The sequence below is a fragment of the Lissotriton helveticus genome, chromosome 5_1 (genome assembly GCF_964261635.1).
Source record: "Lissotriton helveticus chromosome 5_1, aLisHel1.1, whole genome shotgun sequence".
Taxonomy (NCBI): Eukaryota; Metazoa; Chordata; class Amphibia; order Caudata; family Salamandridae; genus Lissotriton; species Lissotriton helveticus.
The window spans coordinates 1,662,282,213-1,662,300,592 of record NC_136065.1 but is presented as its reverse complement, the minus strand read 5'-3'; the positions used below and the strand labels follow the sequence as shown (position 1 = coordinate 1,662,300,592).

The following is an 18,380-nucleotide window of genomic DNA, read 5'->3' as shown; positions in this document are numbered from 1 at the left end:
CAGTACCCTGCAGTTAAGTCAAAGGTACTTAGAAAGTTGGCTGCCCCCAATTTGTGTATCAACTCATCTGCTCTTGGGATAGGGTGAGCATCTGTCTTGGTGACAGAGTTGAGCCCTCTAGAGTTCACACAAAACCTCATCTCTTTCCACCTTGTGGATGAGGCTTGGGTACCAGAACCACTGGGCTAGCCCAGGGGCTCTCAGAAGGTTCAATCACCCCTAGTTCCAGCATCTTGCTAACTTCAGCTTTGATGCTTACCTGGACTTTCTCTGACTGGCGATAGATCTTGTTTTTGACAGGTGAACTGTCACCAGTGTCCACATCATGGGTACACCAGTTTGTCAGACCATGGGTCTGGGAAAAGAGACTAGCAGACTGTTGCAAGACTTGCTTGCAGTCAGTTTGCTGTTGGGGAGAGTGGGTGTCTAAAAAGACAACTCCATCTACTGACCCATCTTTGGGGCTGTAAGAGAGGAGATCAGGGAGAGATTAACTCTGCTTCATGTTCCTCATCAGTCACCATCAGCATGGTGATGCCAGCCCTGTCATTCTAGAGCTTAAGGCGGCTCACATGGATAACCCTTTTGGGTGTCCTGCTTGTGCCCAGGTCAACTAAGTAAGTGACCTCACTCTTCTTTTCTAAGATAAGGTAAGGGCCACTCCATCTATCCTGGATAGCCGTTGGTGCCACTGACTCCAAAACCCACACCTGTTGCCCAGGTTGAAATTCAACCAGTGCAGCTTTTTGGTCATACCAGTGCTTCTGAAGCTCCTGGCTGGCCTCAAGATTCTTGGATGCATTTTCCATGGACTCAGCCATTCTGGACCTTAGACCAAGGACATAGTCCACAATGTCTTGCTTGGGTTCTTGGAGAGGCCGACCCCAACCCTCTTTCACAAGACAAAGTGGTCCCCTCACAGGATGACCAAACAGAAGTTCAAAGGGGGAAAACCCTGCTCCCTTCTGTGGCACTTCCCTATAAGCAAAAAGCAGGCATGGCAACAGGACATCCCATCTCCTTTTCAGTTTTTCAGGAATTCCCATGATCGTACCTTTCAATGTCATGTTGAACCTTTCAACAAGACCATTGGTTTGTGGATGGTATGGGGTAGTAATCTTGTACTGCACTCCACACTCCTTCCACATGTGCTTCAGGTAAGCAGACATAAAGTTAGAACCTCTGTCTGAAACCACCTCCTTAGGAAACCCTACCGTGGTGAAAACACCCAGGAGGGCCTTGGGTACTGCAGGAGCTGTAGTAGTCCTAAGTCTAATTGCTTCAGGGTACCTAGTAGCATGATCCACTACTACTAGAATGAATTTGTTCCCTGAGGCTGTGGGAGATCAAGTGGACCCACAATATCCACACCTACCCTTTCAAAGGGAACCCTCAACACTGGCAGTGGTATCAGGGGGGCTCCTTGGGTGGCCCCCTGTCTTGCCACTGGCCTAACAAGTAACACAGGAGCTGACAAAGTCCCTCACCTGTTGGTGCATCTGGGGCCAGTAGAAGTGACTCACTAGCCTTTCCCAAGTTTTGGTTGCCCCAGATGTCCAGCTAGGGGGATGTCATTAGCTAAAGTTAGGAGGAACTCCCTGTACTTCTGTGGCACTACTACTCTCCTGGTGGCTCCAGGAGTGGGGTTTCTTGCCTCAGCATACAGTAATCCCTCCTCCCAATGAGCTCTGTGGGTACCACTGACATCACCCTGTGCTGCTGAGACAGCTTGCTGCCTCAGGTTTTCAAGAGTGGGACAGTCTTGCTGACCCTGGCACAGTTCTTCCCTAGTGCCCCCCCCCGCCCCCCCTCCCCCCCTGGGCCCAAGAGTTCAACCTGGCAAGACTCAAGCTCCATAGGCTCAGTTCCCTCTAGGGTTCTGTGTGGTTTGCTGTACAGAAGCTGGTTCCCCAGTCGTCTTACCTTTTCTCTTGGTTGGTTGGGCCAGTCTTCCAGGCTCCAATCCTACTTTTTCACTCCTTCTCTTGGTCTGTGCTCTTGTTTGCACACACACCAATTCAGGGATACCCAGTATGTGTGCATGGGGTTTGAACTCGACCTCCGACCAGGCTGAGGTTTCTAGGTCATTTCCAAGCAGACAGTCAGCTGGTAATTTCTGAGAGACCACTACCTGTTTCAGGCCAGTAACCCTCCCCCAGCCTAATGTCACCATAGCCATAGGATGATTAGTGGTAACACTGTCAGAATTGGTGACTGGAAAAGTTTTCCCAATCAAGTATTGCTCAGGGATAACCAGTGTATCTCTCACCATAGTGACACTGGCACCTGTATCCCTCAGAACTTCTTCCTATTCACCCAGCGTTATTGCAAATACTTCTTTAAGTTGGGTAGCCACACAGCTACAGTGGTAAACTCAATTTCCCCCATGGAAACTAGACTTGCTTCAGTGTGCATCCAGATTTGCTCAGGGCTCTCTTCTGATCCCATCTGTAGACTTGCTGCCCCAGTAGTAGCTCTACTGGGTGCCTTAGGGGCCTTGTTGTGGGGGCAAGATTTATCTACAGTTAGATGTCCCAACTTCTTACAGTTGTTACAATAGGCCTTTAAGGGCTCAAAGTTCTTCCCCCTATAGGGCTGAGGCACATAGGGAGTAGTTTGGGACCTACCCACCTGTACAGGTTTTTGGGGCCCTTTAGAAGACTCAGACCTTTTATCTTAGGGATTCTCACCACCTTTCCCCTTGGGATGTTTTGTAAGCACCTTCTTCTGGTCACCCCCAGTGGTTGTCCTTGTCATCCTAGTCTTGACCCAATGGTCTGCCTTCTTTCCCAATTCTTGGGGAGAAATTAAACCTAGGTCTCCCAAATGCTGATGCAACTTTTCATTTGTGCAATTACTTAATATATGTTTCTTCATAAACAAATTGTAAAGTCCAGTAAAATCATGCACATTATGTCCAGCTAACCAACCAAATTTTAACAAAGGAAGGAGAGAGAGAGACTATATGGATTCGTTCTCCCTGGGTAACGTTTACAAAACAAGAGGAATCCATAAAATTAAGGGTTGACGATGTCCCTACTGTGGTTGGGAGCACGTCTGGTGTTTTTAGGTACCCCTCACACACCAACAGGCCCCTTGGTGTCATGCTTCATCATCGGGGTCATCGTATCCCTCTACGGGATACTGCGTGCTGCGACCAGCGAATACGCGGGAGCACTCTTATGTCTATGTGTGGTGTATAGTGAGGGTTATTTAATCATATAGTGAGTGAGTGTGGTGGTGGGGTCGGGATAGTGAGTGGAGATTTAAAAAGGACCTGACTCGTGGGTGGACTCAAAAACTTTAATGGTTCCCCGAGTTGGTACTATTAAAAAAAGGTTGTAAGAGGATGAGCGTAGTATTATGTGCGCTGCCTCTGGGTGTGTGTCAACATGTTTCGATGTAAAAACATCTTCTTCAGGACAGGGTTACACAAAATCCCCACCTTACTCACGTTTTTCTAATTTGTGTATATACAAAAAAGTGATATTTATTAGTGAAGGTCTATTATTGTACCTAAACTTTAGCCGCTATTTTGCAGACCTGTAGAGAGAAAGGATAAAAAAAAAATTTCTGGTAGTCCTTGCTTTCAAAAAAGACCATGGGTTAAATACATCCGTGGTATTGGTCATGCAGAAAAAGTGCGGTTTTTTATAAAAATGTTGTTGAAAACAAACATGGCACGAAGTGTTAATTCTACACAACTATTTTTAGCGTGCCTATTGTGAAAAATACTATTTCCAAAATATTCGAAAAATATTCGAAAAAAGAGGACACATACAAAACGAACACGCATACAACATAAAGCACACACTCTAGAAACGGGCCATGTTTAGTGCCACCCGTATTTTGCAAAGGTGGTAAGGTAACTGTGCTGTAAACAGTGAGCCAGCTAAAACATACTGTAAAAATGGGAGTTCAATGCTCCATGAGACCGTGTCTAACGCAGGGGTTACCCGGGCTTCCTTGCTGCCTGTGAACATGAAAAAAGGAAAAGATATATACATCCTGCTGTTTATGCTGATTGGTACTTACAATGCCGTCTGGAAATGTCCGTTTCATTCAGTTACTCACGGGTCTATGAGGAGAATCCCTCTTCGCTGCCCCTTACGCCGGCTCCGTCGTATCTAAGAATGCGTCTTAGACGAGCCTTTTTATGTGCTGGGTGGGTGTGTGTGGGTTTATCTTAATTAGTGGCCGGTGCGTGAGTATTTAGTCAATTATTCGCCGTGGAGCCCATATTTGGTCTACCGGTGATCAGCCTGTTGATTGCCGGGCGGCCGCGCGATTGTCTTACGCGCATGCGCATAACGGAGGCCTCACTGTGTCCCACGAGAGGGTGCGGCTCTGTCTCTGCGCATGCGCAATGCCTCAAAACCCGCGATGCGATGTTGCTGATGCTCTAAGAGGCTTGCTGTTTACAACGTGAGAGTCCGTCTCCGTTGAGCGCATGCGCATTGCAAAAAACCGGAAGAATTGATTTCAAACCCTTCGATTCACCAATTTATATTAAAAATATTAAAGTGGGACAGCATTTCGGCCCCTGTTATTAAATCCTGTTCTCTGCATGCTCATTTCATCCCGCTCATGTTCCTTCATTTTGCATGTCAGGCAAGCAAGGTGTAGGTAGTTTACTGCACGGTCCCTGGATGGATTATTTTTAGAGGTGTCTCAATGTACATTCAGTTTCTTAATTGCCCCCAAGGTATATCATCGTTGAGGCCTGATATGTGGGTCCCCAGACGGAACACCCAACGCTGTTCCTTCTCAAAAAGGCCATGTTCTGAAGGTAACTGTTCAATGATGGTCCAGTGGATGTCATTGACACAGTGTCCCATCTCCAGGAAGTGGTTGGCCATTTTGGTGGTGCTTTTTTTACACCGTATATTGCTCTTATGTTCATTGAGTCTCGTTTTTATTGCTCTCGTTGTCATGCCAATGTATTCCAAACGGCAGGGGCATGTAATCATGTAGACAACGTTTTTGCTGTTGCAGTTGGTCAACCTCCTCTGGTCCCATTTTGTGCCATTGGAGAAGGTAAGTTGTGTGCTCCTTTTTGTCAGGTGACAGCTGGCACAGTTGCCACATGGGAAATGACCCTGTGTCCCATGTATAGAAGATTGGTGTTGTGGAGAAGATCTGGGGCGTGTATGTACAAGGATATCCTTTAAGTTCTTCCCGCGTCTGTGGGAGAACATTGTTTTTTCTATCTCCAGCTCACCGCAATTCAGGATGCGCCAATGTTTGTTCACTATTTTGGACACCTCATTTGAATGGGTGTTAAATGTGGTGATACATATTGGCCTGGTCGGTTTCTCATTGGTTACCACCTTGTTTTCAAGGAGAGCCTCTCTGTTGTTGTTTTTGGCTCTCTTCATTGCTGTGTTGATTACTCTGTCCGGGTACTTCCTGGCTTGCAGTTTCATTTTTAGGTCCTTAGCCTGTGATTTGTAGCTGTCCATCTGTGTGCAATTTCTCCTGAGCCTTAGGAACTGACCATAGGGGAGGTTCATCCGGAGGTGTCGCGGATGAAAACTGTCATACTGTAGTAGACAATTCCTGGCCGTGGGTTTAAAATGTGTGGTAGTTTCCAAACCTCCATTCCGATGGTAAATGTTGAGGTCAAGGAAAACCAGTTCTTCTTTAGAAACTGAATGGGTGAATTTTAGGAAGCGATCTTGGGTGTTTAACCATTCCATGAAACTAGTCACGATTTCTATGTCGCCTTCCCAGATGATGAAAATGTCATCGATGTATCGCTTCCAGGTGAGTATATTATTTCTGTAAGGGTTCCGTGCGGTCAGGATTTTGTTGGTTTCCATATGGTGCACATACAGTCCCGCCAGACTCGGCGCAAATGTGCTCCCCATGCTCGTTCCATGACTTTGGAGGTATATGGTGCCATTAAACTCGAAAAAGTTTTTAGTCAGAGCTAGTGCAATACACTCCATTACCACTCCTCTTGGGGTGTGGTACCGCCAGCTTGCACTGTACAGAACTTCCTCAATTATGGCCAGGGTTTCGTCATGGGGGAGGCTGGTGTACAAACTCTCCACATCCAGGCTGAGTAGTAGTTGGTGGTTTGGATCAAATGGTAAGTCTTGGAGTAATTGTAAGACAGCTTTTGTATCTTTCAGATAGGTATCTGTGGCCTGAATTAGTGGTCGTAAGAATGCATCTGGGAATTTTGAGAGTGGTTCGAGAATTGAACCGATACCCGAGACAATTGGTCTCCCGGGTGGGTTGTCTATGTTTTTGTGGATTTTGGGTATGCAGTAAAACTGGGGGGTCCGTGGATGGCTCTGTATTAAGAATTCAGACTCTTTTTTGGACAGCCAGTCATGTGTCAAAGCCTCTTCAATCATTCCACCAATGGTTCTCCTGAGGGATTCAGTAGGGTCTTGAGCAAGTACTGTGTAGTTGCGTCTGTCCGATAGGAGTCTCAGGCATTCCTGGTTGTATGCCTCAGTTGTTTGCATAACAATTGCTCCGCCCTTATCAGCGGGTTTTATGGTTATGGCCTGGTTTTCGGTCAGTTCATGTATTGCCAATTGTTCCTCCTTGCTGGTGTTATGGAAAACTGGTCGTGCTGTCGAATTCAAATTCTTCAAGTCGCTCATTACCGCCTTCTCGAAGGTTAATACTTCGATGGGAAGCAGGGCATCTGGTGGTGTAAAGGATGATACAGGTCTTAAACCTGTGTCTGTCTCTGGGACACTCTCTTTGTCCTTAAAGAAAACCTGCAACTTGATTTTACGCAGAAATTCTTGCAATTCCGCGTGTAATTTGAAAAAATCCAACTTGTTGGTGGGGACGAAACTCAGTCCTTTGTTCAATACTGCCCTTTGTGTTGTTGTCAGGTCCCAAGGTGTGATGTTTACTACTAGGCCCCTCTGGAACTGGTTGAGGGGTTCGCTAGTGCCCCTGTCATGCTCCTCGTGTTCACTCTCGGGTCCTCTTGGTTGGGGGCTTGCCACATCACTGTGTTGCCTTTTCTGTTTCGCCCCCTGCTGGTGCCTCGGCGGGTGCCTAAAAAAGGCTGATTGCTGTAAAAATTTGGGTCATACTCAGGCATCCATGGTTGGTACACTGGACCGAAAGGGCCTTGACCATAGTTGAATGGCGGGAAAGGCGTGGGTGCTGTGAAAGGGGGCTGGAACGGTTGTGCCTGATAACCCCGCCAGCCTCTCTGTCTCGGATAAGATTGGCCTTGACGTCTTTGGTAACCTCTTTGCCGCTGGTTGTTGCGGGTGCTTGAGCTAGAGGAACTGCTGTCTGAGCCATCGCTATCATGGTCACTGTTGTTGTTTTTATTGTAGTCGTCTTTAGTGTATGGGTAGGCTGTCTCCGGAGTGAAGCGATCTTTATCTTTACCCAGTTTCTTGAATTTACTTTGTTTGAGTGTGGCCTCGAAATCTGCCATTTGTTGGTTCAGTTCTTCCAGCCTTTTTTTGAGTTCTGCTGGTTTAATGTATGCCTTCAACTGGACCTCAATTTTTTGTATGTCCACTTTTAGTTCTTGTGTTATTCTGGTGGCAGTTTTCACTATGAGGACCAGCCAGTCCCGAGTGCAGTGCCACGAGATCAATGACCACTCCTTTTTGAAAATTTTAACATTTTGAAAGATGAACGGTTCATTTTTGACCAATAGGCCCTGTGGTGCTATCTTGTTTCTTAAATACTGAGTCATCAGGAGGCCATGTAATGCTGCCCTTATCTGTGATTTTCTTAAGTTGACCAATTCATCCCAGTCAGCAGTGCTGGGCCCAGGGTCTGTGTTGCTCAATCCTTCAAAAGGGTTGAGGGCTAACCAACCATCCAGTGTTTTTACTGAGTAGTCCACAAAGTCAATCCAGGACTGGGTCTGGGTTTTGTGAGCCTCCCGAATCTAATTCTGTACTCCTCAGTGGTGAGTCGAAATCCCTCAGAGTGCTCTTCATGAGATCATAGGACCCTGCATCTGGCCCAGAGAGGGTCAGAAGCATGTCTCTGCAGTTACCAGAGAACAATTCCCACAAGAGTGCCCTCTCAAAGGCTGTGAACCGCTTGGTGATGTCATCACCTTCCTCACATTTAGAGACAATCCCTTTGGGGATTTTAGGATCAGAAGTTTCCTCATCTTAAGTATTGCTGCCACCATTGATGGGTTCTAAACACATCTCTTTCCATTCTTTTTCTAGAGCCAGGAGTCTGGACTCTAGGTCTAATCTCTTGTCCAGCTTTGCTAAAAAGCTGCCCTCTTCATTGGGGCTATTCCCAATGTTTTCCCTGGGCCCTGGTCCACCAGTGTGGGGACTAGGATCCCAGAGAGTGATTCTTGGAGTTAAGGGTATGTGGACCATCCTCTCCCTAGGGATGATTGGAGGGGGGGAATTATCCTCCTCCTCTATCACCCCTTCCCCCTCTGATTGGTCATCACCATGTTCAGACGGGTGGCCTTTAGCATACTCAGCCAGGAGCTCATGGAGCTCTTGTTTGGTTGAATGCAGGCCCATTGTTATATTTTTAAGTTTGCATAGGGACCTCAATCCCTTGAAAGACACGTGTAAGTAAGGTGTGAGGGCGAGCTCCTCAACCAGGTCCTGCATATTATTATCTTCACTAATAGCTTGGGGTCTGTTGAGACATTCTAACCTGACAGTTCTAACCCTCTACCCTTGACTACAGTGACTTTAATTTATTTAAAATTCTATTGGGACTTAAGCAAGGCCTTGACAAGGCTTTTAGTATGTTAGAGAAACCAATTTAGGAAAATCAGAATTCTAAAGGCAATTTAAGAGTTCTGTCGTGTGATCAGATGGTAACCAAGTAATCCAACAAATGCAAGTTTGTATCCCACCGCTGATCCACCAATGTAAGAAAGTGTCTCTGTATATACTGGACCAAAGTAAGGTACAGTGTGCACAGCCCCCAGAGGTTTGGCAGAGGCTAAAGTTAGATATAACCTTACTCTTGAAAGTGGTAGCTTGGTCGAGCAGTAAGGCAGTATCAGAAGACAGTGTAAAGCATTTGTTGTACACACGGTCAGCAAATGGTCTCACACACTCAAGAACTGAACTCTAGGCCAATTGTTTGTATAAAAATATATAGTTTTATTTTAGAACCAACAATGGGTATCAAAATATACTTTGTCAGAATGAGTTACTTTAGTCAAATACTGTTCAAATAGGCAATAGACTTTTGAATACAATAGCTACAGTTGTTGCAATGGGCAACACAATTTAAAACACGTTACATAGAGCTCAGTGGGAACTTCTAGTTAAATGCAATTAGTTACTTCATAGATTACTTTTCTAACCACAGGACTGGATCCTCGATTCAGTCCTGGGACATCTCCTGTAAATAGTTAAGTAAAAGCGTTTTGGTTACAGTAGTGATTTTTAAGGAATATTATTGTATTTTAAAAGTTGACACTTTTTCACATAGATTCACCAATGTTATCCTATGGGAGGAAATTCACTTAGCAGGTAAGTACTGTTATTGTTATTTATTCTTACTCCGTGTTGGATCCTGGATCTAGCACTGAAAACTAACATAAGTGAAAGAATACGTTCAAGTCATACAGGCGATTTTCAAAGAATATTTTTAAGTTTCCAAAATCGACACTTAGAAACTTTTCTGGTGAAAACCAGACAATGGGTTCCTATGGAAGGAAATTCAAGTTACTGGTAAGTACAGTTAGAATTACTTTTCAGGTTCAGTACTGGACTAAAAGATACAGCACTGGGTTCTCTCTTGATAACAGGTGAGTAAATCGGAATCCGTTGTTCGGCTGATTTTAGATGAATATTTTAAAGTTTCAAAACTCCACACTTAGAAGAATTTCCAAGTTAAACCAATCAATGTTACCCTGTGGAAGAAAAGTGAGTTATTGGCTTTTGGGTAAGTACTCGACTGGCAGAGTTAAGGTTCTGGGCATAGACTCAGGGGTGTCCCACGGTCAGGTAGGTACAGATGTTACACCCTCAGCGGTACAGGGGCAGCCGGGTGCAGAGAGAGTTGGGCCTAATGTTATCCTATGGGTTGCATGGGGCCTTTGGTTGGTGGCTGCTGGCAAGCAGGCCACATGGCTGTGGGAGCTTGGCTCCTGGTCACTTGCTCAGTGCAAATGGGGAAGTAGATTAGGACAAAGGTTGCACTCCCAGGGGCACTTGGGCGGCTGGGTGCAGGGTGCTTTTGAGCTGTCGGGCACTCAGTTGGGAGACTTGGAAGTTGAACAAAGGCTGCAGGCTCGAGGACGGAGATTCTTCAGGTGCGACCACCACTTCGAGAGGTAAGTTGGGATCTTGAAGGATAGGTAGGCACCCAGGAGTTGGGCACAGGGGGCCTTTGGGCGCCGGGTGCAGGCGTGTCTTTGGTTTTAGGAAATCTTACCCTCAGCTGGTCGCGATAGAAGGGGTCCCTGGTTGTGAGGCTGCAGGCATCGCCAGGATCGTCGAGGAGGGTCTTTGGGCACTGGATTCCGGGTCACTGTCGCCGGGGAGATGTCCTCGTGGTCTTTGTACACTCAGGCACAGGCCGGGCTCGGCGGGTGCAGAGTGGGCTGGATTCGTGGTTCCTGGCTGGCAACAGGGGTGTTGCTGTTTTGCAGAACGACTGTTCATGGTAGTCCCAGTCTTTTAGATGATCAAGGCAGACAAGTCATCCAGAGTTTTCGAGGTTGCTGTCCGCAGGAGATGCCGGGGTTAAGCAGGAGTAGGTTCAAGGATCAACAGGCCTGTAGGGTTCTGGGGCCAAGTCAGTTGGTGTCGTCCTCTTGTTAGCAGCTGCACTGCAGGTCTTCTTGTTTCTTGTCGTCTTCTTGTTTTCAAATGGGGATCTGAGTAAGGAAGGTTCAGGGTGCCCCTAAATACTAAATTTAGGGGTGTTACAGGTAGGGCAAGGGCAGGGACCAATGGGTCCCTGTGATGGGATGAATACACCCCCTATCCTGCTTCTCTCCTGTGGGAGGGGTGCAGGGGCCCAGCTCTGATTGGGAAGGGCTCCTCATCCTCAAGATGGCGGCAGCCCGAAGTTGCGCGTCGCCTTGCCTCTCCCACCTGAGGGGTGGAGTTGGCACAGGCTGGCACACCCCCTTTCCTCACCTAGGGTTTCCCGCCTGTCTTCCGGCCATAGTGGGGGTCAGAACCGGTGGGGGCCAGTTGCAGGGTACAGCAATTGGGCTGGGGAAGCTCACAAAAGGCAGCATGCCTTTGAAGCTTCCCATGCCCATCCTGGGGGAGGAGGCATGGCACCTCGACCCAGGATGTGCATTGTTTCAGGCCCCCGAGAGTGGCATGCTCTCGACCCCGGGGTCCAGAAACATGTCTGGTGGTGGCAGCCTTGGTAGCCACGCAGTCAGGACACTAGGAGTTGGTTAGGTTTCAGGGGGCATCTCTAAGATGCCCTCTGTAGTTTATTTGTTATTAAATCCCACACTGGCATCACTGTGGGTTTAATGTGCTGAGAAGTTTGATATCAAACTTCTAATTTTTAAGTGTAGCCATCATGGTGCTGTGCAGTTTGTAACGACAACCTCCCAGCACCATATACTCTTAATGGCTTCACTGCACTTACAGTGCCCAGGAATGGCCCTGGGTACTGTAGGGGCACAGGGCTCGTGCACCTGTGCCACCACCACTGGCATAGTGCACCCAGATAGAGGGGTGACTGGTGTATGCCAGGGCAGTGTGTTTGTTGGCATGGCACACAGGAATGTGTGCCATGTCGACTCTTTGTTTAGTTCTACACCAGGACACTCAGCCTGCAAAGGCAGTGTGTGTGTGTGTGTGTGTGTCAGGTATAGGGCCCCTAAGGGTGGCACAATAAGTGCTGCAGCCCTTAGGGGTCTTCTCTGGTCACAATGCCCTGGTTACCTAGGGTTCCATTTACCAGAGGCTGACATATGGCCAGAGATGCCAATTGGGTTTTAGTTTCAACACAGTTTTTAGGGAAGGTACACAGGCCCTGGGCACCTGATTGGCAGGAGCCCAGGGCACACTCAGTCAAAGCACATCAGCAATTCAGCAAAAAGTGGGGGCATACAATGCAAGATAGATGGTACTTTCTCACAGTATTTACAGAGCCAGCTTCCTACAATGGGACATTGCACAAATAGTTGTCCCTAATTTGCTGGACCAACCACAAGAACAATTTGCTGAACTGGTGCAAGATGGACAGTTTACATTGAGGCAGAAGATTCAGTCCGGATTAAATACTGTGCGATCTGTGGCTAGATCATTAGGGTTCTCTGTTGCCCTTTGCGCCACTCCTGGCTTCTTTCTTCAAGGTTTTCCTGTGATGTCCAGTCAACACTGATGGGTCCACCCATAGATGGATCCAGGCTGGAGAGATTTGAAACAAGCAGAACAGACTTCGGCCCCTCAATTCTTTTTATTATAGACTTTAATTTCTCTTTAATTTTTTGCTGTTTATTTTCACCACTAGCACCATTTGTTTACCTTTCACACAGAGCACTTTTGCAATATATGATTATTTGTCTATGTCCTCTGATCAAATGCTTTTATAAATATCATCTTTTGATCTTTCTTGGCTACATGGCCGTTATTATTTTTCATGAATTGCTTTGTGATGTATTGAATAAATCATATGATTCACAGTACGTAAAAATGTCAACACTTGTTGACTATGAAAATATGCATAAGGGTTAAAGTAAATGGAAAGAGATGGCATTACTAAAGTTGCCTGATTTAGAGCGTCTAATTCTAAAAATATAAGGCCCACATTAAATTATTGTCTCGCTTTCAGCTTCTTGTAAAGCAAATGTTTTGGTTTTTTTTTTTTTTTTGGGGGTATCCATATCTGGCAAGTGGTTGCGTCCTGCACAACATCTTCTGCCAGTTCTAGCTTTGCAGCCACCGAATATTCCATTCACGGTCCTGCATTTCTTTGGCCAGTATAAATAAGAGTAACACTTTCAGAATGCTAAACACTGTTGACCAAAAACCCAGGGCTGGCTGAAGGTATTCTTGGCATGCAAAGCCGCATGAGGCTCAATGTCTAATTATTCATTTTAGTTGGACATACATGCTTGCAAAATAGGGTATTTTAAATAAGCTAATAAGCTAATGTCTTTCTAAACAAATCACTCAAATGTTTTAGAGAAACAACCTGAAAATGTTGTGTGTGGCATATTGTCCGGATTTTGTAGTCCCGAAATTGTTACTTTGTATTCTGTATTTATTTTCTGGTTACGAATGTTAGATTCCATGTACCCTAATGTGCTAACACAAATGCACACCTTTTGAAAGCTGTTCACGCTTAAAGCTTGCGGATAACCTACCGCATTAATGTTTCTTTCTGCTCTGTGTCCATTTTGCAAATCACCCTTTGCTCCAGGGATGCATCACCTTATGCTTCAATAACACACATATCCCTTTGCCCCGTACCAGGAAGCACTCTGTGTGCCCACTGAACAGCAATACCCAGTGTCTCCTGAGTCACAGTACTGTGTGACATTTGGCCTGTGTGCATTTGTTCTTGCATGTTTGTTGAACTCAGCCTCCTTTATGTTGCTCTTTGTGCTGGCTATGCTATGTGCCTACATGCACTATACAAAAGCTAAAGCGATTTACTTTTTCAGTACCTGTTTGTTGTGTGCTGTCCATTGGTAAGCGATACTTGTTCAGTACAATATTGCTGGTTTGCACCCCGCTTTGCAAATTCTGTATTGTGATTCGGGTCCATGCAGGTAGTGGTGTGAGTGATGTATGTTCATTTCGTTGTGATGTGATGTACTCCGTGGTGGCAGTGACACACCTGCAATATGTACTGATAGAGTGATTGACCCTGCTGCTGACTCCACATCTCTCTCTCTTTGCAGGTAAGACATCGAAGGTCTGTGCCGCCAAGAGCGTCTGCCCAGCATCAATAGCTATTACCAGATTCTCAGTGCCAGATGAAGTACTGTCCTAGCAGTGGTAGTAGCAGCTAAGATGTCAACTGGACCAATGCCTCTGGACATGGGGTGGCAGAAACAGACCAACCACTTGTGAAGCAGCTGAACAGCTGTTTTTATGTCGAGTGGTAGCAATACACAAGAACATCCTAGCAACAACCAGACTGCCATTTGTGCCATCAGACGACAGAATCATGGATTTCAGCTGGATTGCCTTCTTTGCCCTAAATGTTGGACACCCTTCAGAGTAACGAGTGCCAAAGCCGAGCATTTGTTGATAAAGGACATCTTTTGAGATTGTGCTGCCCTCTGGAAGGTCGGACTTTCTGCTGTCGGTACTCAAGAGAAGTGGGCCAGAAAATCTAGTGCCGTTTCTAGCAACCGGTCTTTCCTCTCTGTGGCAGGAGTACCTCTGGCAGACCAGTGAAATTCCCCATCTCTTTCCTTGACTGTACTGTGAACCAGCAATGTTTGATCTGCCTCCGGTACAAGTTTTCTGTAAATATTCTATACATAAAACAGACTTGGACTCGTAGTTTACGAGTGATGGAATCTGCTCTCATTTATAGTCGGATGTTAGTTTCCCAGATATTGTGGAGTGTGGTATTATGAGCGAGGTACTGTACCCTGGTTATATCGTCAATCATTTTATTTCTCTTCACCTCTAAAAAGCAGGCAACCAGTTAAACTGGACTCCCTGTGAATTCTCTTGGCAGGTGGGCGTACTTCACAGATGCCAAGCAGGCAGAACATAGGGATGTGTTCTGTTTCCTTATAGAAGTAAGCATCCACTCAGCGTACCTCTGCCCAGCAAAGGTGAGATATGGGTGCACTGGAAAGATGGATGTTTCCCCAGTATTTGAATGGTCCATAGGTTCACAGAAGTGTCCCTTGGCATCAGATGATTCCTTGCAGCACATGAATTGCTGAGCGGTGTCAATGTTAGAAAATCCTAGAAATAGATCAGTAACTGTTCATTTCTAGCTAGCAATGGAAGGGCCACATCAAGTGCAAAGAATAAACTTACTTTATGGCAAGGAACGCCGTAGAGACTCCTCAAACAGACTTAAACTCCTCATGGAAAGATTTCCTCTCCTTTGAATTGAAGTCTACCAGTGCCCTCTGTGGGGCTCATACATTTATTGTCATGGCTTAATGCACTAAAAGGGTAGTTTTTGGTTACTGTTCCAAAATCTGGATTTTGGTAAAACATGTGGGGTACCTGCTTATGCTTCCAGCAGACTCACTAGCATTTGCTTGGTAGCGGGTTGTGAGGGGGTGACCTACTTTCTGTGGAGTAGAGCCCTCTGGCCTATTCCACGTTTATAGCCATAGTCCTGTTTGGAAGTCTGAAGTGCATATACCTCCCTTGTAGGGACCACCCATTACTATGACAAAACAAAGTGGGGCTCTGTTGTAAACTTACCCCATCACTTATGGGCTGACATTGTGTTATGTTGTGGACTATGCTTTTCTATATTTTTATTTAAATTCTCTTGTATTCTTCTAGGTATTCATGATCCGATCAGTGGATGGACAGTTGGGCCTCTGTCTACGTTTTTCTTTATTTTCGTTATTGGCCTTCTGTGCATAGTGCTCATGAATTTTCTTTAGGATTAAAAGATATTTTGTATGTGAAATGTCTTCTTTCGTCTTCCTTATCCTGACCTTTAGCCTTCACTGTAGTGTCAATGAAACGTAGAGGTATAGTTTCTGATAAACTGGAAATTTCTAGCCCAAGTTCCTCACTGCAGGCTTTTTTGGGTAGATGTGTGCATTTTTCTGTATGCCTTCTAATTTCATTAAGGGGATAGAACCAGGTTAGAAAAAAATTACTTTAACAGCTGACCTGGTAGCCTTTTTTTTTTTTTGCTTTACCAAAACGCACTTATTGACTAAAAAGGCAAATGAGTTTCCATGTGTATAGCGTTGTAAGTACTTGCATTGAGTGATGTGCACAAGATAGTGAAAGGGAGCTAAAAATGTTCTACTCATTTTTTGTTTGATTTGTTTATTGAAAGTTTTGTACATGAAATAAAACATTTGACAAGCATATATATTTCCACATGTAACCAGTAGGCAATCTGCGAGGTGGAATGTGTAAATTAGCATCACATTAGCATGAAGACATAACAGTCATGAATTCTTCCTGGCTAATGACAAATGTCATACCCCATGTTTCGCCTAAATTTAAGAATCCTTTGGCGTAATTGTTTTTTCAAGTTGCAGTACATTCCAAGTATACTTTACGTGTGCATATGAATTACATATATACAGCTCATATGGTTTCACTCCACCATCTCACGTCCGCTAGCTAGCCAATCACAGTCTTAGTGATATCTAAACCCTCCTCTGAACCTCCGAGGAGGGTGAAAATATTGACCTCAATCAATACACAAAAGTACAATTTCTACAATCGTACATTTGCATATTTGGACTATTTGGAAATGATAAATGTAGGTTTGGGGTATATGGAGCAAGCCGTACCGTCCAGCTCACAGTATGGGTCACATTACGACACATGTATTAAATAATACTAATCAGCTAGAGGAATATCTGGAGGGTCATCCAGTGTCAGAATCCCTTGAAGCGTGCACAGCATTGCCCTCCATGTTGTAGAAATGAGGAATTTGCGAAGACCCAGCATATCTTCCCTCACTAAAGAGACCACCTCGGCCTTAACCCAATTCAACATTGAATGAAACCATGATTTCATCGGCGGGGGTTCTTCCGCTTTCCACTGGTGTGTAATGATCGGTTTGGCCACAACAAGGTCCAGGTCTAAAAACCTAGTGGATGCTTTTTGCCTTTTGGTTCTTGGGAAAATTCCTGTAATACATGCCTCCCATGTCCACGGCACCTCCCTATCCGTACTAGCAGCCAGCCCATGAATCACCCCATTCCAGTACGAGTGTAGATCGGAGCAGGACCAGAGCATATGTAACGGATCCGCATCCAACAATTTGCAGAGAGGACAGCACGCATCTACCCTATGAAAATACCTGTTGGTGTTATCTGGGGATAGGTAAGCCCTGTGAACAATGTAAAATTGAATCAGTCTAAAACGTGCATTTCTAGGGATCTGTCTGGGGCTCTCCAAAACTATGGTCCACTCCTTCTCAGAGTATGGTCTCTCCCGGTCCACTTCCCAATTAGTTTGCAGCGGCGTTAAATCCACCAAGGTGTGTTCTCGGGTCGACTCTGCGAACCACTTCACTAGATGACGCCCCGTATCCATTACGTGCACATATTGCATAAGGATATGTGTTGGGGGTTCCTGCGCAATGTTACCCCACCAGCTCCGCATCATGGCCTTCCAGGAGGCATGATTCAGGAATTGGCCCGGGGGAACTCTGTCCTCCTCCGTGATGGCGAGGAATGGCAGCAGAGCTCACTCTCCATACAGATCCCCCAGTGTGGTTAGGCCTGCCCCCACCCATTCTGTAAGGTCCGTACTCCGGACTCGTCCTCTCAATGTTGTCATACCTAGCTGAGGTATAAGAGGCACATAATGTGTGACATGCCTAGTAAGGCAAGTGCCCTTTGGAAACATTTTCTTTCTATCTAAACTAATAGTGGAAGCGATTTGTGCGATCTACTACAGGGATGGAATAAAAAAGATTCTATCCAGGGAATACGGAGGGTCCTGTTCCGCCGAGTCTGAGAAGTGTAGTTCCTCCACCCATTTTGCAACCCACAGTATCTGAGATGCCAAGAAATAGTGCTGTAAATTGGGTAAAAATTGTAAAAAACACAGTTGATGGACAGAATGTAGAACAATGTCATACATTCACCCCAGTACAAGAATCTGGGCCTAAATCCATCGTTTTTTGCAGTCCACACCACCCTGGGTTAGACACTGGCTATATGCAAATCAGCTCTGACCCTGTGCCTCATGGGAACAGTCCAGTCCGAACTACCAAGCCATGTCTTTCCCAGACCGGAATCAAGCATCCAAGGACCGGTTTCTGGCTATCAGCCTTCATCAGCCTGGATAGCTTGACTCCAGTGGTGTGGAGAGCCTGGGACTCACGTCTGAGCATACCCAGCACACTCGGGGTGAAAATTGCAAAAAACACAGTTGATGGACAGAATGTAGAACAATGTCATACATTCACCCCAGTACAAGGATCTGGGCCTAAATCCATCGTTTTTTGCACTCCACACCACCCTGGGTTAGACACTGGCTATATGCAAATCAGCTCTGACCCTGTGCCTCATGGGAACAGTCCAGTCCGAACTACCAAGCCATGTCTTTCCCAGACCGGAATCAAGCATCCAAGGACCGGTTTCTGGCTATCAGCCTTCATCAGCCTGGATAGCTTGACTCCAGTGGTGTGGAGAGCCAGGGACTCACGTCTGAGCATACCAAGCCCACTCGGGGTGAAAATTGCAAAAAACACAGTTGATGGACAGAATGTAGAACAATGTCATACATTCACCCCAGTACAAGGATCTGGGCCTAAATCCATCGTTTTTTGCA

The 18,380-nt window shown here is 45.8% G+C and overlaps 1 protein-coding gene across 2 annotated transcripts in view; it reads left to right on the top strand.

Annotated features, from left to right (window-relative positions):
- The window catches only part of RBM23 (RNA binding motif protein 23), a 501,634-nt gene extending 486,097 nt beyond the window's left edge, over positions 1 to 15,537 (top strand). For both annotated transcript variants that reach the window (XM_078644883.1, XM_078644882.1), the window contains exon 14: positions 13,823 to 15,537. In XM_078644883.1, coding sequence (XP_078501009.1) covers positions 13,823 to 13,826 — 4 coding nt within the window. In that variant the 3' untranslated portion in view covers positions 13,827 to 15,537. The remainder of the gene's footprint in view (positions 1 to 13,822) is intronic.
- Positions 15,538 to 18,380: the final 2,843 nt, after the last annotated feature.